The 21992-nt window shown below is 33.4% G+C and overlaps 1 protein-coding gene across 1 annotated transcript; it reads left to right on the top strand.

Annotated features, from left to right (window-relative positions):
- Positions 1 to 9675: 9675 nt before the first annotated feature.
- LOC133189068 (CX3C chemokine receptor 1-like) lies at positions 9676 to 10850 on the top strand. The gene has a single exon (XM_061324504.1). The coding sequence runs from the start codon at positions 9709 to 9711 to the stop codon at positions 10768 to 10770; it is 1062 nt and encodes a 353-aa protein (XP_061180488.1). The 5' UTR covers positions 9676 to 9708; the 3' UTR covers positions 10771 to 10850.
- Positions 10851 to 21992: the final 11142 nt, after the last annotated feature.

The raw sequence follows: 21992 nt of genomic DNA, 5'->3' as shown, positions 1-21992 counted from the left end.
AACCCCCGCCGGTGAAATTGGAGGAGAGGGGGGTTAAAGCTAAGGATTCCTCTCTTTCCTTTCCCCGTCAGTCAGTCTATCCATCTTTTTCTTACGGACTTTTCCTGGACGCTTGCATTTTTGGTATATATGAATCTGTATTGATAATTTATAGATCAAACGCATTTCGTTCCTCTTTGATGATTTTCTAGGGAATTTACCCTGCTTTAACGAGGATTTAAGCTACAGTAACACATACCTGCAGGAGATGCAATGCCCTACGAATGCTTGTTTTTCATAGTGTCAGTCTACCAAATACACGAATTAAAACGGGGGAAAGTCAATGAAGACTAGAAATGGTATTGAAATGCCTGCATCACAAGTCTATATATGTGCACTGGTATAATGCAGGACAGTGTGCACATGTACATTCTCATCTTTCATTCTACCAGTTTTACAACAAATTCAATCCTTATTTAATAAGGGGAAACATTTTTTAACAAAAACTTGAAAAACAATATACGCAGACAAAGTTTTTTTTCATATGCATTTTTGGCTTACATTTTTTATAGAATTCCAAATGAGATTCACAAGTATAAACGGAAAAATAACGAACAAAAAGCATGTTAAACTTTATACAAACTGCGATTTTATTTACAATTCAAAGGAGAACATTGGCCTTTTACGTCACAGTAAAGTTCTGGGAAAATAGCATTTAATTCAGGATAGGGTTTTTTGAGTCTTTATCAGTCTTCCTATCTATTCACAGGAACATTCTTAGAATAAATAACATGTATCATCCTATAAATAGGAACACCCTGAAGTTAGTATTGAAAGCTCAAAAGAACCACGCACGCTTACTCTCGATTCCCGCCTACATTTTTCACCCGTTTAATTCAATACTAATGACAATTTTGCCAAAAAATCTTACCTGAATTCAAAGAAGAGTTTAACAGTAATTGATTGATAATTTTAATACCAGTGTTAAATAGTTAATTTCTCTTAATTACAACTCTTTTTATAAGGGGGGTAGACGATGTTTTCCATTGAAATCAGGATTTAAAGCATCACCGGATTTTAAAATATTCTTGGATATAGATTAATTTTCTCTTAAATCTTATGTTTCACTCATGTAAAATTAATCATAAAAGATTGATAAACAAAAATATGTTTAAATTGTAAACCCCTTTGGAATTGGCGGTGGTGAAACAACAGAAGCTTTGGTAAAAATCTCTTTATTTTCAAAACATCATGTAAAAAGGAAATTTTGTTCCATGGGGAAGGGAGTTAAAATATTTTACGTTTTCAATTGATTTCTATAGTGAAAAACAAAATTTTTACCAGAATTATAGAGTTATCTCTCTTTGTTTTCCCAAATAAGTTATATTTTATGAAAATCCATATTAATATCTAATTAAATATGAAAAGGCATTCAAGTATGTTAACTTTTGAAAATTGACTTTGAGGTAAGCGGCAGAACTATCGTTTGCAGTTCTTACAATTATAAAATGCCTCCAATGAATGTCAGTGTACACAACTAACAGATAAAGGTTCATTCAAAATGTGATAAAAAAATATAATTAAAAACATACGACGATTTTTCTGTAAAGAAGTAAAAAAGAAACTGTTGATGTATGGATTTTGACAAAAAATGAAAATTTCCTGCATAGAAACGCATTCTTTTTATTTATCGATATCTAATTGCAGTTGATCCTTAACGAGAGAGTACGGTGTGATAATAATTTATTATTCTAAGAGTAGATGAGTATTGATTATTTTCGGGCTCTCACTGTTTTATAAAGCCTCTTTGTGACCATTGCGTTCTCAGTCTGAGAACTGTCATAGCTTGAGTTACATTTATCTGAGACTTGCCCTCATTATGGGATACAAATCAAGGAAACTTCTGTGACTACAGGTAAAATTTGCGAAAGATTATTTTTGTACATATGGAATATTATATATTCGATTTTTATTTTATAAAAAATAGCTATAATTTCATTTAAGGGATACAATTATACACAAGGGTTGATATTCAAAAAAAAAAAATGTCTATGTACTTTTGCAAAGTATATCATGTTTAATTTTTATGCCTATCTAACAACATAAATACTGAATGTCGTTTTTTTTTGTCATCAGAAATACTTATTTCCATTATGTTAAAGTTATTTATAAGCATGAAAGAATAAAATTCAGCATAAATTTACCACGCACTTTATCAATATACTCTGTGTATTTTAAAACGGTCATCGTTTTCAAGAGAAGTAGATTTCAATTGATCCGACAACAGAATTTTATATATTTAACGATGCCTGACTAGAAATAAAAAAGATTTATCATATCACGAAAGTAGAACAATAACAGAATTTATGTGATATTAATTAACGTTTTAAATAAAAGGGCCTTCTATATCTTTTGAATGTAGACATTTTCGTAATAAACTCGTTAAAGTGACCAAAATCATTTTAGAGGAAAATAACAAAAAGGTCAAAGTGCAAATTCCTGGAAAAATGTCCATAAAGTCTCTTTTCTTTCAGAGTAAATACTTCTCCCTTTTAGCAAAACATCATAATTCCCCAAACTAATTTTGAAATCAAAGCATGGGGTATATAATTGATGATAAAGGATCTACAGAGATGTGATTTAAATATCGAAGAACCCATTGATTAGATTAATTTGATTAAGAAATGTGAAACAGGCATTTCTTCTTAAAAATTAGTCTTTTTATATTAGTTATTAATTTTTATCAGGAAAAAATGAACAGTTAGATGATTGAAATTTAATACCTTATCTTTTCATGATATTTACAATAATAAGCAACAGCAATTGTTTCGATTATGTGTATTTTCAGGCTATTTTTGATCTGGAGTTTAATGGTTGAAAACATTGCGGCTTGCAAAATGTCTTTCAACTTAAAACATACTTCTCGGATATTTGGGCATGCGTAACACTGCAAAAAGCACAACTGTAGCAACATTTCACTTCAAAAAAACATTTTTCTATTAGAATGAAGACGTCCAATACTTTTATTTCACTTACCACAGTTCCAATTAATCTTTGTTTTGGTGCTAGATAGTAATTAGAAGAATACTAGAATAATTTCTTTGATGCATAATATGGGTTATTTTTGCACTGGTTTTTGGAGAAAAGGATTTTTTAAAAAGATTTTTCCCAATATATTAGATGTTAATAATGATATAAACATTTCTTTTCTATGATAGGCATGTTTGAAAATTATTCATATAATTATTCTCCAAATACACCAATTTACCATAAATTGAAGTAATAATCGCCGTTGCGCATTATTTTTCCCCAGGTGTAACCATGTCAATAGGAACGAATTTTCACAAGAAGAAATGTCCTGCACTTATTTAAATACATAATTATCATGCTGACGGTATCTGACTTATTAGACTCGATGTGAATAACGCCCTTTTTTAATAGTTCACTTCAAAAATTCCAAATTTATTACGAAAAGAAAACCTGTCTTATTTCATCATTGATTTTCTTCATAAAAGCTTAAAATAAATGGATATTCTATTATAATGTATTCACCTACTGACCCTTGTTCGACTTGTCCGAGTGATCCGCACTCTTGAGTTATTATCGCACATCTTCCATTTATAAGTTAATACTGTACATGTATATGTCTTCCCTTGATCTCTCTAGAAGGTCCTGTCCAGCTGAAACACATTAAAGAAAGCAACGATCCTTTATTCAGACACTGGGTTATGCTGATTTGTCAACAACTAAGTAATGGGAGCGCATATCGATAACAATCTGGTATACATTTCTAACTGACATCTATCAGCTTCTGTAATTATCTTTGTCTTGTGCCTAACCTTTCAGAATGGAGAAATAAATAATTAGTAAAGAAATATACACATGTACTTCAATGTTTGTAACAAGCCAATGAACAGTACCACAAGTAACAAACTTTAAATTCTTTATTCAGTTAATGAGTTTTTAAAAAAGTCATTATCCAAAAAATGATTTTATTACCTTAAACTTTTCTATCATTGAAACAAAACTGACTAATAACACTAATATTCTGATATAATTTTTCTGATAAATTACAGTACATGTTTATTTTATAAACCAGTTACCTTTGGTAAATTAATTTCTCTACATTCGAAATCAAAAAATGAAATCAAATATCTCGGAAATTAATTTCCAATTTGTAAGACGGAAGCAGTTAGACCTTTAAAAGTCTATGAAAAATTTCATGCCTGTTAAGCAATGTTAAAGATGATCAGCATCGTTCTGTAAAGGTGATCATTTAATGAGACCATTTCTCTTCATTCTGTAATTCTTGATGACGCCTTCCAGTCCCATGAAAGGAAATCAGAGAGGCAAACATAAGTTTCCTACGGTTTCTATCGCTATTTATTCAATGAAGGTGATTAGAAGGGTTCCTTTTTCTTTCATTAATGCCAAATGATTGTTTCTTCTTATAATTCTATTTTTCAATTCATGTCACAAAAATCAATTCAATATAGAGAAGAGAAAGATAGAAGATTTATTTTTTTTTCCTAACAAAAGAAAACGAAGCACCTAACTTGTATTCAACGTACAATTAGGACCAAAAAATATTTTTGAACCCTCGGGTTTTCATCTGAGCCCCATAAAAACAACATGAATACGTTCCACTGATTTTTTTTTTTTTAAATTGAAATCCCTGCTCAATGTACATGCCGATTTATCACATCAGTGGTCAAATTAAATAGGAATTAAGTAAGTAGTGTAAAAAAATAAATAAATAAAACTCGCAAATCGTGGTCTTCGTTGACCCTTTTTATAATCATCATTTTCTTTGCAAATCTTGTAATTGTTGTCTTGTAATTTGGAAAATAATAATTATTTTAGAAATTGCTATCATGTATATTTCAAGAGACATTTTTTTGTCAAATTTGCATCGACGTTATCCAGTAAAAAGTAATCGAAAAACTAATATCATGTCATCAAATGCATTTCTCTCGCACCTTGCTTTTGTTACTAACGGTATATTTTTTCCTTTACATTATTTATAGAAAAGCGTTGGGATTTTTTGTCTTCATCTCTATGGATTGATTCCTAGTGTTTCTGCATGTAATATTTTCTGGTGCAGAATATGAAGATGTAACTTTTATGAGTTTATCGACCAATCTTTCAAAAGCACTTGGCAGTTCATTATCGACCACTATGTCCGATAGGTTGCAGAGCCTTTGACATATCACGAACATTCCTTCCATTCATAAAAAAGTGATAATCTGTCAAATTACGATCGATCTCCATGTTAAACTAATGTAGAACCTATTTACTAATGAAACAATGTTTTACCCAATAAATAAACTACCTTTACTGATTTTAAAAGAAATATAAAATTAGCCGAGCGAAGCTACATGTATCTGTACAAGCAGGATAAGCTCGCGGACATAAATACCTATACCCACTGCCAGGATAGGCAAACCTTCCTTGTAATGGGGTAAGATTCAGAGCATACATGTATTTCATCTGTATAGCTGGTTCTGTCTCGATATAGTATGGATACAAAATCCTGTTACGGTTACAGTTGAGAATAAGTATTTCACCTACCCGACATTTTAAACAATGATTTACTAGTATCTTTCTCTTAGTATGTGAAATCCTGAGAAAAAGCATTTTACAATATCTTTGAAAACAGTTCCTTAATCGGCATGATTTCTGGCTAAATCCCCTTTTAACGCTTCCTTGCTTAATTGGTAAAAAAAAAATCCTAGCATGTTATTAAATTTCATTTAAAAAATCTGATTTCTGGAAGAGCCAGCTTTACACCACTAAATCTGACAAAGAAAAAAAAATACATAGCCTCCTCATGCTTTGTTGGCGGAAGTATCCTTATTAACAAACGTAGAAAGGATGAGAGCATTGCATAAATATGTCGTTGGAGCAGCTGCTATGTGACAGTGTATTCCTATCAATCCTTCTTATGGTATTCCACATTGAATTGTCTGCATCTAATTTCATATATGTAGGTTTCCCCTGCTGAGTAATATATTTTAATTTTTAATAGTGGAATATAAGATATATTAGCGGTATTAATGATGTAAATCTTATACAGTACCAATTTTGATGCATTAGATGTGCATTTCGACAAACTATGTCTCTTCAGTGATGCTAATGCCGAAACGTTGGAAATCCGAATTTTTTTAAAAAACCTACATGATATATTAGCTTTTGTTTGTTGTTAAACGTCCCTCTCGAGAATTTTTCACTCATATGGAGACGCCCCCATTTGCCGATGGAGAGCTGAAAATACTGACCTATGCTCGGCACTTAGGGCCATTGAGCAGGGAGGGATCTTTTTCGTGCCAGCACCTACTGCGACACGAGACCCCAGTTTATACGGTCTCATAAGGACCGGTCTCCACGTCCTACAGTGGGATTCGAACCCGCGACGTAAAGATCAACTCCTTACTCCGCGACTCTAGAGCAGACGCTCTACCACTGCGCCACGCGGGCGACCATGACATATTAGCAGTATTATTATAAAAATTTTATTTCCCTTGTACGTTATTATGTTAGGCTAACGCTGATATTTTATTTTGTCAATTATACACGTATATAACGTAAAAATTCCTGCAAAGTAGTCTATAACATACAATGTAAGCAATCAGAGATTTTCAAAACACTCATTTTGAAAATAGAACTTTAGAGATGTGGCAAGAGGAAAAATGCATGCTTAACTGCAATCATGGAAGTTCTATTTTGTTCAAATATAAGCTCTGTGATCTCGATACAAAGAGAATTAATGCTTTCCCCAGTTTGGCGTTTCTCAGATGAGAAATTAGATTGATTCTTGTTCACGAAGAGTAAACCAAGCAGTGACTGTATTTTTACAATTTACCACAAATTCTTTCTTCTTTTAGCTTACTACCTGGCAAAAACAAAACAAAACAAAGCAAAAAAACAAGAGGCCCATGGGCCACATCGCTCACCTGAGTAACTTTGGCCCTGCTGTTCATTACCAGACTTCCCCCCTTGTAATACGAATTGTGGCCCTGCCCTACCCCCGGGGGCCATGATTTGAACAATTTAGAATCTACACTACCCCAGGATGCTTCCACTTAAGTTTCAGCTTTTCTGGCTCAGTGGTTCTTGAGAAGAAGATTTTTAAAGATTCTTCCTATATATTTCAATGTAAAACTTGTATTCCCTATTGTGGCCCCGCCCTACCCCCGGGGGTCATGATTTGACCAATTTAGAATCTACACTACCCCAGGATGCTTCCACTTAAGTTTCAGCTTTTCTGGCTCAGTGGTTCTTGAGAAGAAGATTTTTAAAGATTCTTCCTATATATTTCAATGTAAAACTTGGATTCCTTATTGTGGCCCTGCCCTACCTCCGGGGGTCATGATTTGACCAATTTTAAATCTACACTACCTCAGAATGCTTCCACACAAGTTTAGGCTTTTCTGGCACAGTGGTTCTTGAGAAGAAGATTTTTAAAGATTGTTCCTATATATTTCAATGTAAAACTTGGATTCCCTATTGTGGCCCCGCCCTACCCCCGGGGGTCATGATTTTAACAATTTAGAATCTACACTATCCCAGGATGCTTCCACATAAGTTTCAGCTTTTCTGGCTCAGTGGATCTTGAGAAGAAGATTTTTAAAGATTTTTCCTATATATTTCAATGTAAAACTTGGATTCCCTATTGGGGCCCCGTCCTTCCCCCGGGGGTCATGATTTTAACAATTTAGAATCTACACTATCCCAGGATGCTTCCACATAAGTTTCAGCTTTTCTGGCCCAGTGGATCTTGAGAAGAAGATTTTTAAAGATTTTTCCTATATATTTCAATGTAAAACTTGGATTCCCTATTGAGGCCCCGCCCTACCCCCGGGGTCATGATTTTAACAATTTAGAATCTACACTATCCCAGGATGCTTCCACATAAGTTTCAGCTTTTCTGGCTCAGTGGATCTTGAGAAGAAGATTTTTAAAGATTTTTCCTATATATTTCAATGTAAAACTTGGATTCCCTATTGTGGCCCCGCCCTACCCCAGGGGGTCATGATTTTAACAATTTAGAATTTACACTATCCCAGGATGCTTCCACATAAGTTTCAGCTTTTCTGGCTCAGTGGTTCTTGAGAAGAAGATTTTTTAATGACCCCACCCTATTTTTGTCTTTTCTTGATTATCTCCCCTTGTAATGGGACTTGGCCCTTTATTTTAAGAATTTAAACTTACCAAGTTTGGTTAAAATTGGCCCAGTGGTTCTTGAGAAGAAGTTGAAAATGTGAAAAGTTTACAGACGGACGGACAGACAGACGGACGGACGACGGACAACGGGTGATCAGAAAAGCTCACTTTAGCTTTCAGCTCAGGTGAGCTAAAAATCCAAAAACAAAACAAAAAAAAAATGAGGGGGAAAAATCAGCTTTCAAACGTTTCAAACAAATCAACTTGGCATGTAAGGCAAGCAAATTTCATCATGGACTTATTGAAAGTAAACAGCACTGTTATATGAAATAAAATATGATTAAGATACATACATATATATATATATATATATATATATATATATATATATATATATATATATATATATATATATTAATGGTATTTCTCATATTTTTTAAAATTGATATTAAAATTAAACATTGTCTCTGATTTCTTGGCGCCTATTTTTAAAGGGGCCTGGACACAAGACTGGAAGTGAATATTTTTTGAAATTATTTCAGCAAGTAAAAATGATTTTTTTTTTTCTAGAGAATTTGACACAAAAATTTGATAAAAGCATGTTTGGAAACTTCTTTTATCTTGAAAGTATTAAAATTACAAATTTCGGGACGCATTTAATTGACACACATCTTCGCACTTTCACAAATTAAATGTTATCAATAATATTTAAGTAAAAGTGGGAAATTTGTTGTTAATTAATTAAAAATTTTTAAAATTATATTAGAGAGCGAAACAAATTCATTAGTATCGTCAGTCAAACTCAGTGATGTGTGCAGAGTAAGCAAATTGAAAACATCCGGTTAAACGTAAACATAACAATAACAGTCTTAAAAATACAGGTGTTTGACATGATTTTATGAAGAATGCTTTTTCATTGAATTTTAAGAATTTTCATGCAAGTTCAATTCATTAAAATAGGGTTATTTAAAAAAAATAGAAATTTAAAATTGATCACAAAAACGGCAATGCTATCAATTGCAAGACCAGCCCCTTTAAGATATAGTTTTCAATTAAAATTATGTTTGAGAAGGATATAATCGTAAGAATTGATTTTTCTCTCGGGGTATTGGACATAGTAATTTACGATCTAATCAGATTGATGTGTGAATAATTCTTAAGAGTTTTAGTGATCATTAGTACGGTTAAGCCCACTTATCCCGATAGAACGTGATACTGTTGCATAACCTTAAGAATAATACGATGATTTCCGCAAAATAATTAGAGGTGTTGAAAAGGGAAAATAACATGCAAAGGTGATAATTTATTGATCTTGCAGTAGAACAGGCACCTGTTATATATCAAATATACGATATAAGGTACGTGTACAAAGATATCAACTTGAAACTCGCTATTTTCCTTTATAAGCAGTCCTTAAGGTAGTACATTATCATAGTACATATGTCTATATGCTAATCATTTAATTTAGAGCAGAAGGAAATATTTCATTCTTTATTTAAATGTTAGTATTTTTTGGTATTCTTTCAGGTCTTATTCAAGATATTTTTCTTCTAAAAAATCCTCAGGATGAATACGACGTCAAACTTTAGCATGCTACAAGACCCAGAACCAGACAATGTCGTAAAAATCTTCTCAAAAATACAGAAGTTTTCTAATCCAGTTTTTTGTTTCGTTGGGCTCATTGGGAGTATTTTTGCTCTCACCGTTTTCCTCAGTAAGTCCCAGCGTTCTACTTCCTGTTGCCTCTACCTAGCTGCTCGTTCCGTTTCGGACATTGGTTTCTTGATTTCACTCATCATTGTGTGGATAACAGACGTAACGGACATAGCTATTTTAAACTCTCCAGGAGGTTGTCAATTGACTATCTTCCTCTCTTACATCTGTGGATTTTTATCTGTTTGGTTTGTTGTAATTGTCACAGCCGAAAATTATATTCGAATCTGCCATCCGTTTTCTGTAATGGAGTATTGTACCCCCAAAATATCGAAACTCGTCATCAGCGGTTTCTTTATTTTAGCTCTTGCCTTGTACAGTTTTCCACTGTGGACATTGAGAGTATCTGATGGGCGCTGCACAGAGATTCCACGCTTTGACGAGTTATTTCAAATGTTTGTACACATGGATACAGCCTTGACGCTAGTACTTCCTGCTCTGCTTATAACATTTCTGATGGTCACCATCACTTTCAATTTGTTCAGAAGCTACCATCGTTTTCGAAGACTCAAAGGAAAAAGATCAGAGAACAAGAGGTCGAGAAACCATTCAAAAGTTACGAAACTTTTGTTTACTGTTTCTCTTGTGTTTTTAGCTCTTAATCTACCAAGTCATGTCATTCGAACTATAATGGCTTTATCCAAATACATAATGAAGCGCTCCCATTTTACAACAACCGAGATGGTATTACAGAAACTATTTTATACCTTATACTACCTAAGTTATGCTATTAATTTATTTATATATTTGCTATGTGGTGAAAAATTCAGACGGGATTTTTACCATATGTACATCGAATGCTTTGCGAAAAGCTACGAGGAAAAGAGGAATAAAAGATTAAAAACTGATTCCTCGAGTTCCCAGCTCTTAAATAGACAGTCCACTAAAACGGAGGGGAGTGGAACTGTTGTGTGACGTTTTTATTAGAAAAGAGTGTTGTTTGTTGCAATTTTTCAAAGAGGTTCACTCAGTGATTTTGCAGTGCAACTGAAATTCTGCCTTAGTTTCTTTTTTCCATAGTGTGTATATTAAATTTTTTTTATAACAAATGTTTATGGAAAACAAAATGGTTATGTTCTAACTGTAGCAAGAAGAAAAAGTATAGTTGCTGGTTAATGATAATATTTAATGGGAAATCATTATACTCGGCCCTGGTCATTTTATATTTTGATGATTTAATTACAACTGCAGCTGGAACATCTTATTTTTTCCTTTACTTACTTCATTTTTGTTTTATCAAGAAATACAGTTTTACTTTGGTTTTTGACATGTAAACTTGAAGATATTGCTAACGATAAAAACCAAAGCTTGAAGTTGTGCTTCCCCCCAAAACGTCTTTTTGACAAGAATTTATGGTAGCCCCCCTCCCCCCTAATGAAATGGCTTCGCACAGGCCTGTTTTAACCCTGTGCTAAGATGACGTTAAAAATAAAATGACGTTAGATTTAAATTATATGCTAATAGGTAAGAAACGTTGATATAAAAAAACCACATTGTTAACGCCATTAAATTCTTCTGCAAGAACACTTTTATAAGTCTTTCATAGAGTTTATTTAAGATTTCCAGTTTGATGCAGTATTTTCCTTTGTCTTATTTTCAATACGGATTTCGGTATAGAAAGATGACAGGTTTCAATGTTTACAATCAACATGTGTAACGTTGAAATACAAAGTAATTTTTTCATTTTTAACGTTGTTATATGTTTGTATATGTTCTGTATGTCAGTATACAATACTATGTAGGTCCCACATAGTTTATGTATACCTGGTTTAAGAAATATAATTTTATCGGTTAGTTATTAAGATTTAAGTAAATTTTATTCAATTTAAACATTTGTTTGCAATAAAAAATCCTAACTTGATATATTTTCAGTAGTCTTTTTTTTTTAATAGCAAGCTAAAAATCATTTAATGTCATCTTCATGGCTAACAAAGTATGCTGAAAACGTGTATGAATATTGCATGATGTCATCCATTTTATAAAATTCACTAATTATACCCCCTCCCTCTTACAGATGGGGCTGGTATACCTTTTTGTTCATCAAAGTGTAGATGAAATCATCTTAATCCATCTAGAATTGATATTCAACAACATATTTAAGATACATGTACATAAAAACTTGGCATAAAAAATGAACTTGATTCGGAACCTTTAGTTTTAGTTACATTGAACTTCAGTTAGCAAGGGTAATATTTTGAAGATAGATTGACTGCATGATTGAATGTTTTACGTCCCTTGCGAGACTTTTTCATGTATAAGACGTCACCATATACTGGCAAAGGTCTTTTAATCTACACAATTACTCGACACCCAGGGCCAATGAGCTGGGAGGGTTCTTTATCCTGCCAACACGGGGCCTCGGTATTTAAGATCTCATTCTTAAGGCCCGTGACTTCACTATTATGCCATATACTTGGCGAAGGAACAGTCACTACCTATGTTAATCTCTTGGGTTTGACGTGACACCGGGGAAAAGAATCGAACTCGGTACCTCCCGATCGAGCCCGAATATAGTGATGTAAGAATTAAAAGAAAGCGAAGTAATGTACTTAGGATAAAATTGATTGATTGATTGTATGTTGATTTACGTCCCGTTCGGAAATGTTTCACTCATATAGAGACGTCACCATGTACCGGTGTAGGACTTCAAATTTAGACCTTTTACTCGGCACTCAGGGCCATTAAGCAGTGGGGGTTCTTTATCGTGCCAACGACTACCGTGACACGGGGGCCTCGGTTTTTAAGGTTTCATCCGAATTCGAAAGACCCGCAACTTTCACTTCGAAGTGCCGAGCGCTTGGCGAAGGAACAGTTGCTACCTATTTTTTATCGACTTCGGTCAGTCGCAGCCGTGATTCGAACACATGACCTTCCGATCAGGGAGCGAGCGCTCTACCAACTGAACTACCGTGACGGTATAAACTTGATGTGGGGAACTATCTTGTATGGTACATGTAAAGTTGAAGTATGCTACTATATGACTTGAAATTAGAGCATATCACCAGTATTTACTGCTGCCGTAACAGAGTTAGAACATTCTACTGTCAAATTAAACAAAAACAAGAGAATCAAGATCTTTTGAAGAAGAAAAGAGAGTAGTACTTTCACCATTAATTACCTAAGCTAAATCGCAGATTATCTCAAACTTTAGATAAGAGAAAATACAGAAGTGCAGTAGTAAACAAATGATAAACACTCGGTTCATACAGCATTCGTAATTCACTCATATTTGTACAAAAGAAAAGTAATCAGAAAAACAGAAAGCAAATAGTTCACTCTTTTACATAAGGTTTAATTTGTCGATATCCCTTAGTCATAGTGTTTTAAGTACAACGTGCTACGTACATAGAATGACGTTGGCATCAACACAGATTAGATAGGTACTTATTACACAAACAACAATGATCACCTAAAACTACATAATTATGGACGCTTATGAATGGTTTTGTGTACAATACAAACGATTCACGCTAGCAAAAATATATCAGAAATCAACTCCAGTAATTAGATATGGACATATCTCATATATGGATGCTTAGAACGATAAATGAAACTGCTATAAATATTCTTTGTAAACAAGAAAAATTATTTTTATAACCAATTATAAATACAACATTTTTTATCAGACGCACGAATACACGTTAATCAAACAGTAATAGAACACGTGGTTTCCCCAAAAAGGGTTTTTAGACACAAAATAATTATATGTATACTTATTCAGTGCACGGAAAAATGGTATTCCCCGTGATATTTAACGTGAACAATCTTAAATTTTCATCTGTGATTGCTATTGGTTTCATGCTTGCTGGACATACTGCAGTGGCATGCATGTAAAAGGACAGGTGTCTATATAAACTTCAAGAACTGCATACGTAGGGAGTAATATAATTTTTTACTCTACTGGTCAGAGACCTGAAGAGCTTATGAGATACTAGGATGTCCGTCTGTCTGTCTGTAAACAAATTCTCAAAATGCTACTCCTCCTCATATGGAGAAATGATGTACAGTTTATTCATGAGGTTGCTCCCACATGATTTACTTCTCACTAATATTCATAAGATCCTGCATAAACTCGAAATATTCCATTTCTTTAATTTTTTTATATTAAAACCTGCAAGCACAGTTTGTTTTGTTTTTTAAAGCTTCCGTCATAGTTATTTGGGCAGAATTTTGGGTTATTAACAGTTGACAACTCATGAAACCATCTATTTTTGGTAATAAGTAGGTCACAATGATGCAAGAAATTGCCGTGTTCAAATTAAAAAGGCGATCGTAACTCTTCATGAAATGATAAATCATCTGTATTTTATAAAAATAGGCATTCGTCTGCACCTATTAATCGGTGGAAGAACTCTGTCAACTTGCAATAAACACTTACATTTAATCACCAAAATGATAAAGACATCAATTCTGTGCTCTTTCCTTCATTAAAACATTATACTCTTGCTTCGAAATTTCAAATCAAAAAGGCGGTCGCAACTTTCACTTTGGCATCAACAATATTGTCATTTCCGGTAGGTGATATTAAGAAAAATCTTATCATCGGCGGAAGAACTTTATCCGAAATAGTATATAAAAATCTTCGGGTTTTTGTTCGTTCTCTGTATAAACCTTTATGGAATCTGTCGCCATTATAGCTCCAATATGACCGATATGTAAATGAGAAGAATGAACACAATTTTTCCATATGTACAGTTTTGGTCTGATATCAATATAACTAGGCACACAAGTAGACTACACTAAGATACATTATTCTGTGTATCGGTTTTTGATTTCGATGAACGGTGTTGCCATGTTACTAAAAATAGAATTTTCTGTGAAATACTTTCAAATCACTACTTTTTCTATAGTTTGAGCTGATTTTAATATAACTGGGAATGCAAGTAGACTACACTGAGATATATAATTGTTTTTATCGTTTTTTTTTATTTTGATCAATGGTGTTGCCATGGGTACTAAAATCCAAATTTCTGTAAATTCTTTTAAAAGGCTACTCCTCCTACAATTTTATTCTGACTACAATAAATCTTGCCACAAAAAGAAACTAAACCAAGGATCATTATTCTATTTATTGCTGTTGCAAGGTTTCAAGTCCAAGTGAAACTTTTCTCTTCCTTTGTTATAAGTTCAAACCTGTAGAGCTACAGTCTCGTCAGAGACTTCTGGTGTTTTTGGGTTGTTGTTTTTGTTTTTTGTTTTGCTCAAGTATTGCTGTGCATATCAGACTAGGTCAGTTTAGAATACCCAGGAAGTAAGGCTGTGTTTTCCCTATATCTCGGTTGCAATAATATTCCTACATCAGACTCAAAGACAGAATTAAAGTCTGCGTTTTTGTATCATTGAAAGTCTTTAAATATAATTGCTACCTTATCTTAACAGACTGATTTAAACCCTATTCATTGCTAGTTAAAGCTTTCAAGTCTTAGAAACTACCTTTTTCAATATTGAATGAGAAAGCTAGTTGCATTTGGATCTGTTTTTGAGAGAATTCATGAGGCATTATCACCTAATGCAAGAATTGCATGTATACTTTATACTTTGGGATTGTCAGTGGTGTCATATGCTTACATACTTTTTACTTTGGGATTGTCAGTGGTGTCATTTGCACACATCCTTTTTACTTGGGGATTGTCAATGGTGTCTTTTGCACATTCTTTTTACTTTGGGATTGTCAGTGATATCATTTGTACACATTCGTTTTACTTTGGGAATGTCAGTGGTGTCTTTTGCATACATTCTGTTTACTCTGGGATTGTGCAAACAGTTATTACATTTATTTTACTTTAGTCAGTGAAATAACGTATTACATGTAAATTTACATTACTAGTATACATTTATAAAATCCAGGGTTAAATTCAGGGCAATAAAAGTCTTGGTCTAAAATGAATACGATTCAGATAATTTATAATGTATGTGAAGAAATGTAAGTACAAAGTCATTGTAAAGACCAAAAATTTTTCAAAATTTTGACAAAATTTTTGATTTCCCTGTAACATCAACATATCAGTTAGCAACCTGCCTCGGTTTAGAAATTAATTAAATTGCTTTTAATACCAAAAAAAAACCACCCGCGTGGCGCAGTGGTTAGAGCGTCTGGCCTAGAGTCGCGGAGTAAGGAGCTGATCCTTACGTTGGTCGCGGGTTCGAATCCACTGCGGGACGCGGAGACCAGTCTTTCCGATTAGACCGCATAAACCGAGGTCCCGTGTCGCAGTAAGTGTTGGCACAAAAGAGATCCCTCACTGTTCAATTTCCTGAATACCGAGTATAGGTATAAATTTGCAGCCCTCCACCGGCAAGTGGTGGCGTCTCCATATGAGTGAAAAAATTCGAGAGGGACGTTAAACAACAAACAAAAAAAATACCAAAAAATAATTATTTCTTATTGTGTAGTATGAAAATGATTTTTTAACTAAAAAAAACATTTATTTAGTGCTATACCGTATGAACTAAATGTCATATTCTGTAATGTGTCAGATGTTATGAAATTGAATATCATAGCTTTATCTACAAGAGTTTTCACTAAACATAATAAGACTTTGTCCAAAGTTCTAACGCCATGCTATACGAATTTTAAAAGGAACTGCAGATCTCTGCATCTATATTTTTTTAAAAAAAAAAACCATCCCTTATGTAAGATACTAATAACAGAATCTTAACTGAGATGTCTCCAGCAGTTTTAAGCTCATCACTGTCAAATTACTAAAAATCCATATTGATATAAAACAGAACATAGAGCGTTTTAACACAATCATAGTTACGTAAGATAATTTAATCTTAATCTGTCATGATCTCCAAAGCAAGTTTTAAGCATTTTTTCGTAACTCCAAAACTACTAAAATCCAGGATTTCAATAGCGTAACAGAGAAATTAAGCGAATTAAAACTTCGTCATCACAACTTATGAGTGTTTACGGCTGGCGCTTCATACAACTGACTTCCAGCTTGTCTATAACAATATGTTTCCACAACTTTTCAGTAGGAGACAAACCCTCTGAGATTTAGTTGTCATTGCCAGACAAATGAAGGTAAATTTAAAAAAAAAAAAAAAAAAAATCTGACTCATCGATTGCTGAACTTTGGATAAAAATTATATAAGCTTTAGTTACAGATGTTTCATTCCTATTTGCACACAATCAAGATATCTGCACAGTTGGAGCCAAAGTTTAACTTTGGATTTGAAGCAGTAAGAAATTAAGAATTCACTAGAAGACCCTAAGCTGATAAAAGAAGATTTTTACAGACAAGAACTTAAGCGTACCTGATAATAAATAATGAACCCTGTCTTATTACCACAATCAAAATTGTGTGGTGCAATCCGCTCTACTATTTATGTATTTATAGATTTTGAGGTCAGTGAAAAAAGCGGATGCAGAAGAGACTGATTTTCATTTACTGTCTAGAGGACTAATTTACTTTATTGATTGAAAGTTTCTGTTTTTGAAAACATCGTGGAATGCTCTTTATGGGAGCACTGCTTAATCCAAAGGAGCATTTAATTACACGCGTCTTATTTGGCTATTGTAGCTGATTGACAATCTAGTTTTTAAGGTATTTTGAATTCAAGGACCTCCATTTTTCATTCTTAGGAGACCATTTTTAAGTCACCTGAGCTTACTCAGTTGACCTTTTGCTATCCGTTTTTGTCTGTTGTGTGTTAACATATCAACATATACAGCTTCTCTGAAACCACTGAACCAATTTAAGCCAATTTTAGCAAATGGCATATATGGATAAAGGGGAGCAAAAATTGTGAATTTTTTAACCCCCGTCTTCCTGGGGATTAAATCACAAATTGATGCAATCTTCAAAATCTACTTATTTACTCCTTAACATCAAACAAAGAAGAAGGTACGGTTTTACCTTTATTGTGCCCTAAAAATTTAATGTTTTCAAAAAGTTTTGAAACTGCCTTAAACATTAGTTGAGTGTATGACTGTGATAAATCAGGAAAGAATATGGCATGAAGGAGTACCATTCTGGAAATATGACGTCATAAAGGGGGAGTTTCGATAAGGCTGTTTTTCGGCCCCTCAAGAAATATAATGAAATTGTGATATGTTGTAGATAAAAGTGTTGTTTTCCTAAAAATATGAAAAAAAAATATACTGCACATTTTCTGGTCACGTGACAATTAAAAATTTAAGTATACCCTCTTCCCTATATTTTTGGAGGGGTCATATTTAAAGGGGGTAATGGAGTTTATTTTACGTCAAAATCATAAATGAAATATTACAAATGTGAATAAAGACATCAAATAACCAATTTCAATATTTGTCTTTACAGAAAATTAATGATGTTTATTTTATTTGAATGCGTTTTAAGGTGCAAGATTTTTCTCGTGTTTTAATTGTAACTCTTCTTTCAAAGAGGACGAATGTAACATATAAAACGTATATGAATAATAAAGACAGGAATTTTCAAAAAATGAATTAATCGACAGTTTATACTTAAGACTTAATAATCAATATATAACATTTTCCCGTACGTAGAAAAGCAAATGTAAAGATATAGAGACAAAAGATAGATAAACTTAAACTGTCATTGACAGGTGTTTGACACTGCTTGCAACACATTTTTATCAACTTAAGTTATTGTGCTAAATATAGTATTAATAAAATGTACCGTATTAGCATTAAATTGAATTTTTATAAAAAAAATCTTGAAATTAACAGATTTCGGAATTCTGTACGAGTAAAAAATGCAGCTACATGTATTTATATTCTTAAAGTATATTTAAAAGAATCATACTGCAGTGTACATTGTATTTGATAATACCAAGCGTATTACTACCGGTCAAAACATTTTATCAAGATAGTAATTTAGTCCCATACCGGAAGCCGGAGGGGTCTATAGGTTTCCTCATCGTCTGTCCGCCTGTTTGTCCGTCCGTCCCTCTGTCTATCTGTCAGTCTGTTCCACTTGGTTTTTCGCACTTTTCTCTAAACGCTTGCAGATATTGAGCTGGTTTTGGTGTTTATAGTGTATCCTGATGAGAAACAGAGTTTGAAATTCAAGTTTGAATTTCGTTAAATTCTGCTTCATTGATTTTTGACGGAATATTACAAACTCAAAAAAAGAGGGGGAGGGGGATTCAGCGTTTTGTTTTGTCTTTTTTTTTTTAAAAAAAATCGCATATATTGAGCTGATTTTTGTTTTGATATATGTGTAAAACTTGAGTTATAGATCAAGTTTGTATTTTCTTCTGCTTCAATGACTTTTTTAAATAGGGCATTTTCAATTTTTAATGGAAACCAGGTTATACTTAGTGTGCCGATAGTGGACTATTATTGCTAATGCAGTGCTTACAGAATGTGTGAATAAATAGCCAAATGATAAAAAAAAAAAAAACTAAAATACATTGAGTGCATATCTTCTATTCATTCTTAAACTTAAAAGTATTTACACACATAAATAGGTGCATTATGTTTTCAGCAACAATGAGACAATCAAGGCAAGCGAGGACCTACATGTAATTCCTCGCGCTTCCCAACTACCTTTTGACGCTTATGTTGTTTCACCAACTCTATTCACTATTTGATTTGCTAGACCATAGCCGCAATTTAAAATACATTTGTAAATATCAAATGTATGTGTTAAAGCATATCCTGCAGAAACGTACAAATCAACATCAACATCCAGTCTTAAAAGCAATCTACGTTCCCTACATGTAGACCACACGGAAATATATGTGAACCTTCTCTAACAGACTGAAGCGAGGAAAGTTTCTATTCAAAGGAATGGCTATAACCATATCCATGATAAAGAACATTAATGAATGGACTGATTCTTAAATTTCTCTTTAGTTCAGTCAGTCATTGGAAAATGTAAGATCCGGCATCTGTAACAGTTCTGGTAATGTGTAACCCTAAATGCATCATCGATGCATATTTCTTCAAGATAGGGATTATAGTTACATGGAATTGAGACATGTTCCAAAATATTTACCCTGAACATTCATCAAGAAAATGTAAGTCAGATCTAGCATCTGAAGCAAGTCTGACAGTGTGCATCCGAAGATGCATCATGAAGCACGTCTTCTCAGTAAGTGCTTATAACTGCACTGCTCCATAAACATTAACCTGCTTTAAAAACATTAACCTGGACATTCTTCAACTGAAAACGCAGCATCTAAAACTCGATCGATGACAAGAAAACACACTAGATCAGGCGACTCTGATGATATGAAGAAAATGATTAAAACTTTTAATAACCTATACGCCTATAACGATGGTATTTCAAAAGCTCCCCCAGCTTCGTGTAAGTGAGCTAAATGTGTGACGTTAACGTTATACGCGAGCGACGGAATAAGTAGGGAAATAACGATAGGATACGATTATGTTTTCTTATGTTAATATTTTCAAGAGTTCTCTTTGGTTTAGAAAAAAATATGCTACTTGTGGCTTTGTATTTTAACACGGCGTCAGATCAAGTAACCAGGAGCATCTAATTTTAGATATGCAAATTTTAGACAATTTTCAATATTTGTATATGAAGTGCACACGTGACACTCATCATATTTTAAGATATTAGTGTACAGAGTATATCTAATTACTAAGCAAAACTAGGTGAGTGTCCCTCATGCACTTTATATTCTAACCATCGATTTATAAATGCCACCCTCTATATTTTCCCATTAGCCTAATGTTAAAGCATTTGAGGGTACATCTAAAAATGTGCCAACTACGGCGTGAATTCATCTCATATAAACTCTTGAAATATAAATAACAAAAATTAACACATATATCTTGAATTCTAAACCAATTTTGAAAAAAATAAAACGAAATTTATTTTTATGAAAATAAGTGGGCCGATAAGTGGCCTTATCGAAACTCCCCCTTTGATGCATTTCTCTTTTATAAACAGAAAACCCCTCAAAATGACCCATTTCAATGGTTATTTTCCCAAAGAAAATGGTGTCCACAGCCGTTGCCCACTTGAATTTTCGAATATGTTGTGTAAAATTCTTTTAAGAATCACATATCTCAAAATCTTTGTGGGCGATACCTGTGGACAATATTATCGTGAAAGATGCACAAGTTTATGACGTCACAATTAGCATTTAGAAAGCCATGTGAGAAAATTATGATCTTTGTATGATCTTTCTGCATGGAATTTCAGATTCAAAAAACATGAGTTTTAATTTATTACATCACTTTGAATTTTAAGAAAAATACGGGACAAACTTTGTATTGAAACCGTAACTTGTTCTTTCATGATTGTAATAAGCATTGGGTCCTTAACCGAAATTGTGAAATTCATGGCCACTGGGTCAGGGGTTATGGAGTTAGTTTGGGGCTCTATTGATCATATTATGTAAATGCAAAATTTGTTGAAAAATCATCTTATCTGCCCCTGGGTATTTAACAAAGGAAGTGCGCATAGTTATGTTGAGCAAGGATACCTCTTCAAAAATTGTGAAATTCATGGCCTCAGGGTCAGGGATTCTGGTCGGGGAGGGGCTGTATTGATAATTTAGTGAAATAATTTTTTTTTTTTGAAAATCTTCTCTGCTCCTGCGTATTTAGCATAAGCAGATAACTAAAGTGCATTGTTATGATAAGTAATGATGTCTCTTCCGAAATTGTGAAACTCATGGCTCCAGGGTCAAGGGTTTTTGTATTATGGTGGGGCTCTATTGAGGATATAGTGAAAATGTATTAATTCTTTCAAAATCTCAACTCCTGGGAATAAAGCAATCAAAAGAAGTGCATGATTATGATGAGCTAGAATTCATCTTTCAAAATTGTTAAATTCGTTGTCCCTGGGTCAGGAGTAATACCGTTTGGGTGGGACTTTGTTTATCATGTAGAGAAAATTTATAATTTATTTCAAAATCTTCTTGTCACTTCCTGGGTATTTAGCAAACAAAGTGTCTCTTCAAAATTGTGAAATTTATGGTCCCAGGTCAGGAGTTTAGGTCTTGGGAATCGGGGCTGTACTGATACTATGGTGAAAATTCCTGCTCCTGGGTTTTTAGCATATAAACTATGCATGATTATGACGAGCAAGGATGCCTCTTCCAAAACTGTGAAATTCATGACCCCTTGGTCGGAGATTCTGGTATGTGAATGAAATATGAAAATAACGAACAGTTGTCAAGCTCAAAAGTAGATTTGGCCGTCACGGAAGCTCAGT

This window comes from Saccostrea echinata, unplaced genomic scaffold, assembly GCF_033153115.1.
Source record: "Saccostrea echinata isolate AGI-Se365-2 ecotype Australia unplaced genomic scaffold, CSIRO_AGI_Sech_v1 ptg000016l, whole genome shotgun sequence".
Taxonomy (NCBI): domain Eukaryota; kingdom Metazoa; phylum Mollusca; class Bivalvia; order Ostreida; family Ostreidae; genus Saccostrea; species Saccostrea echinata.
The sequence above is the reverse complement of the archived record's forward strand: the minus strand, read 5'-3'. Positions and strand labels throughout refer to the sequence as shown.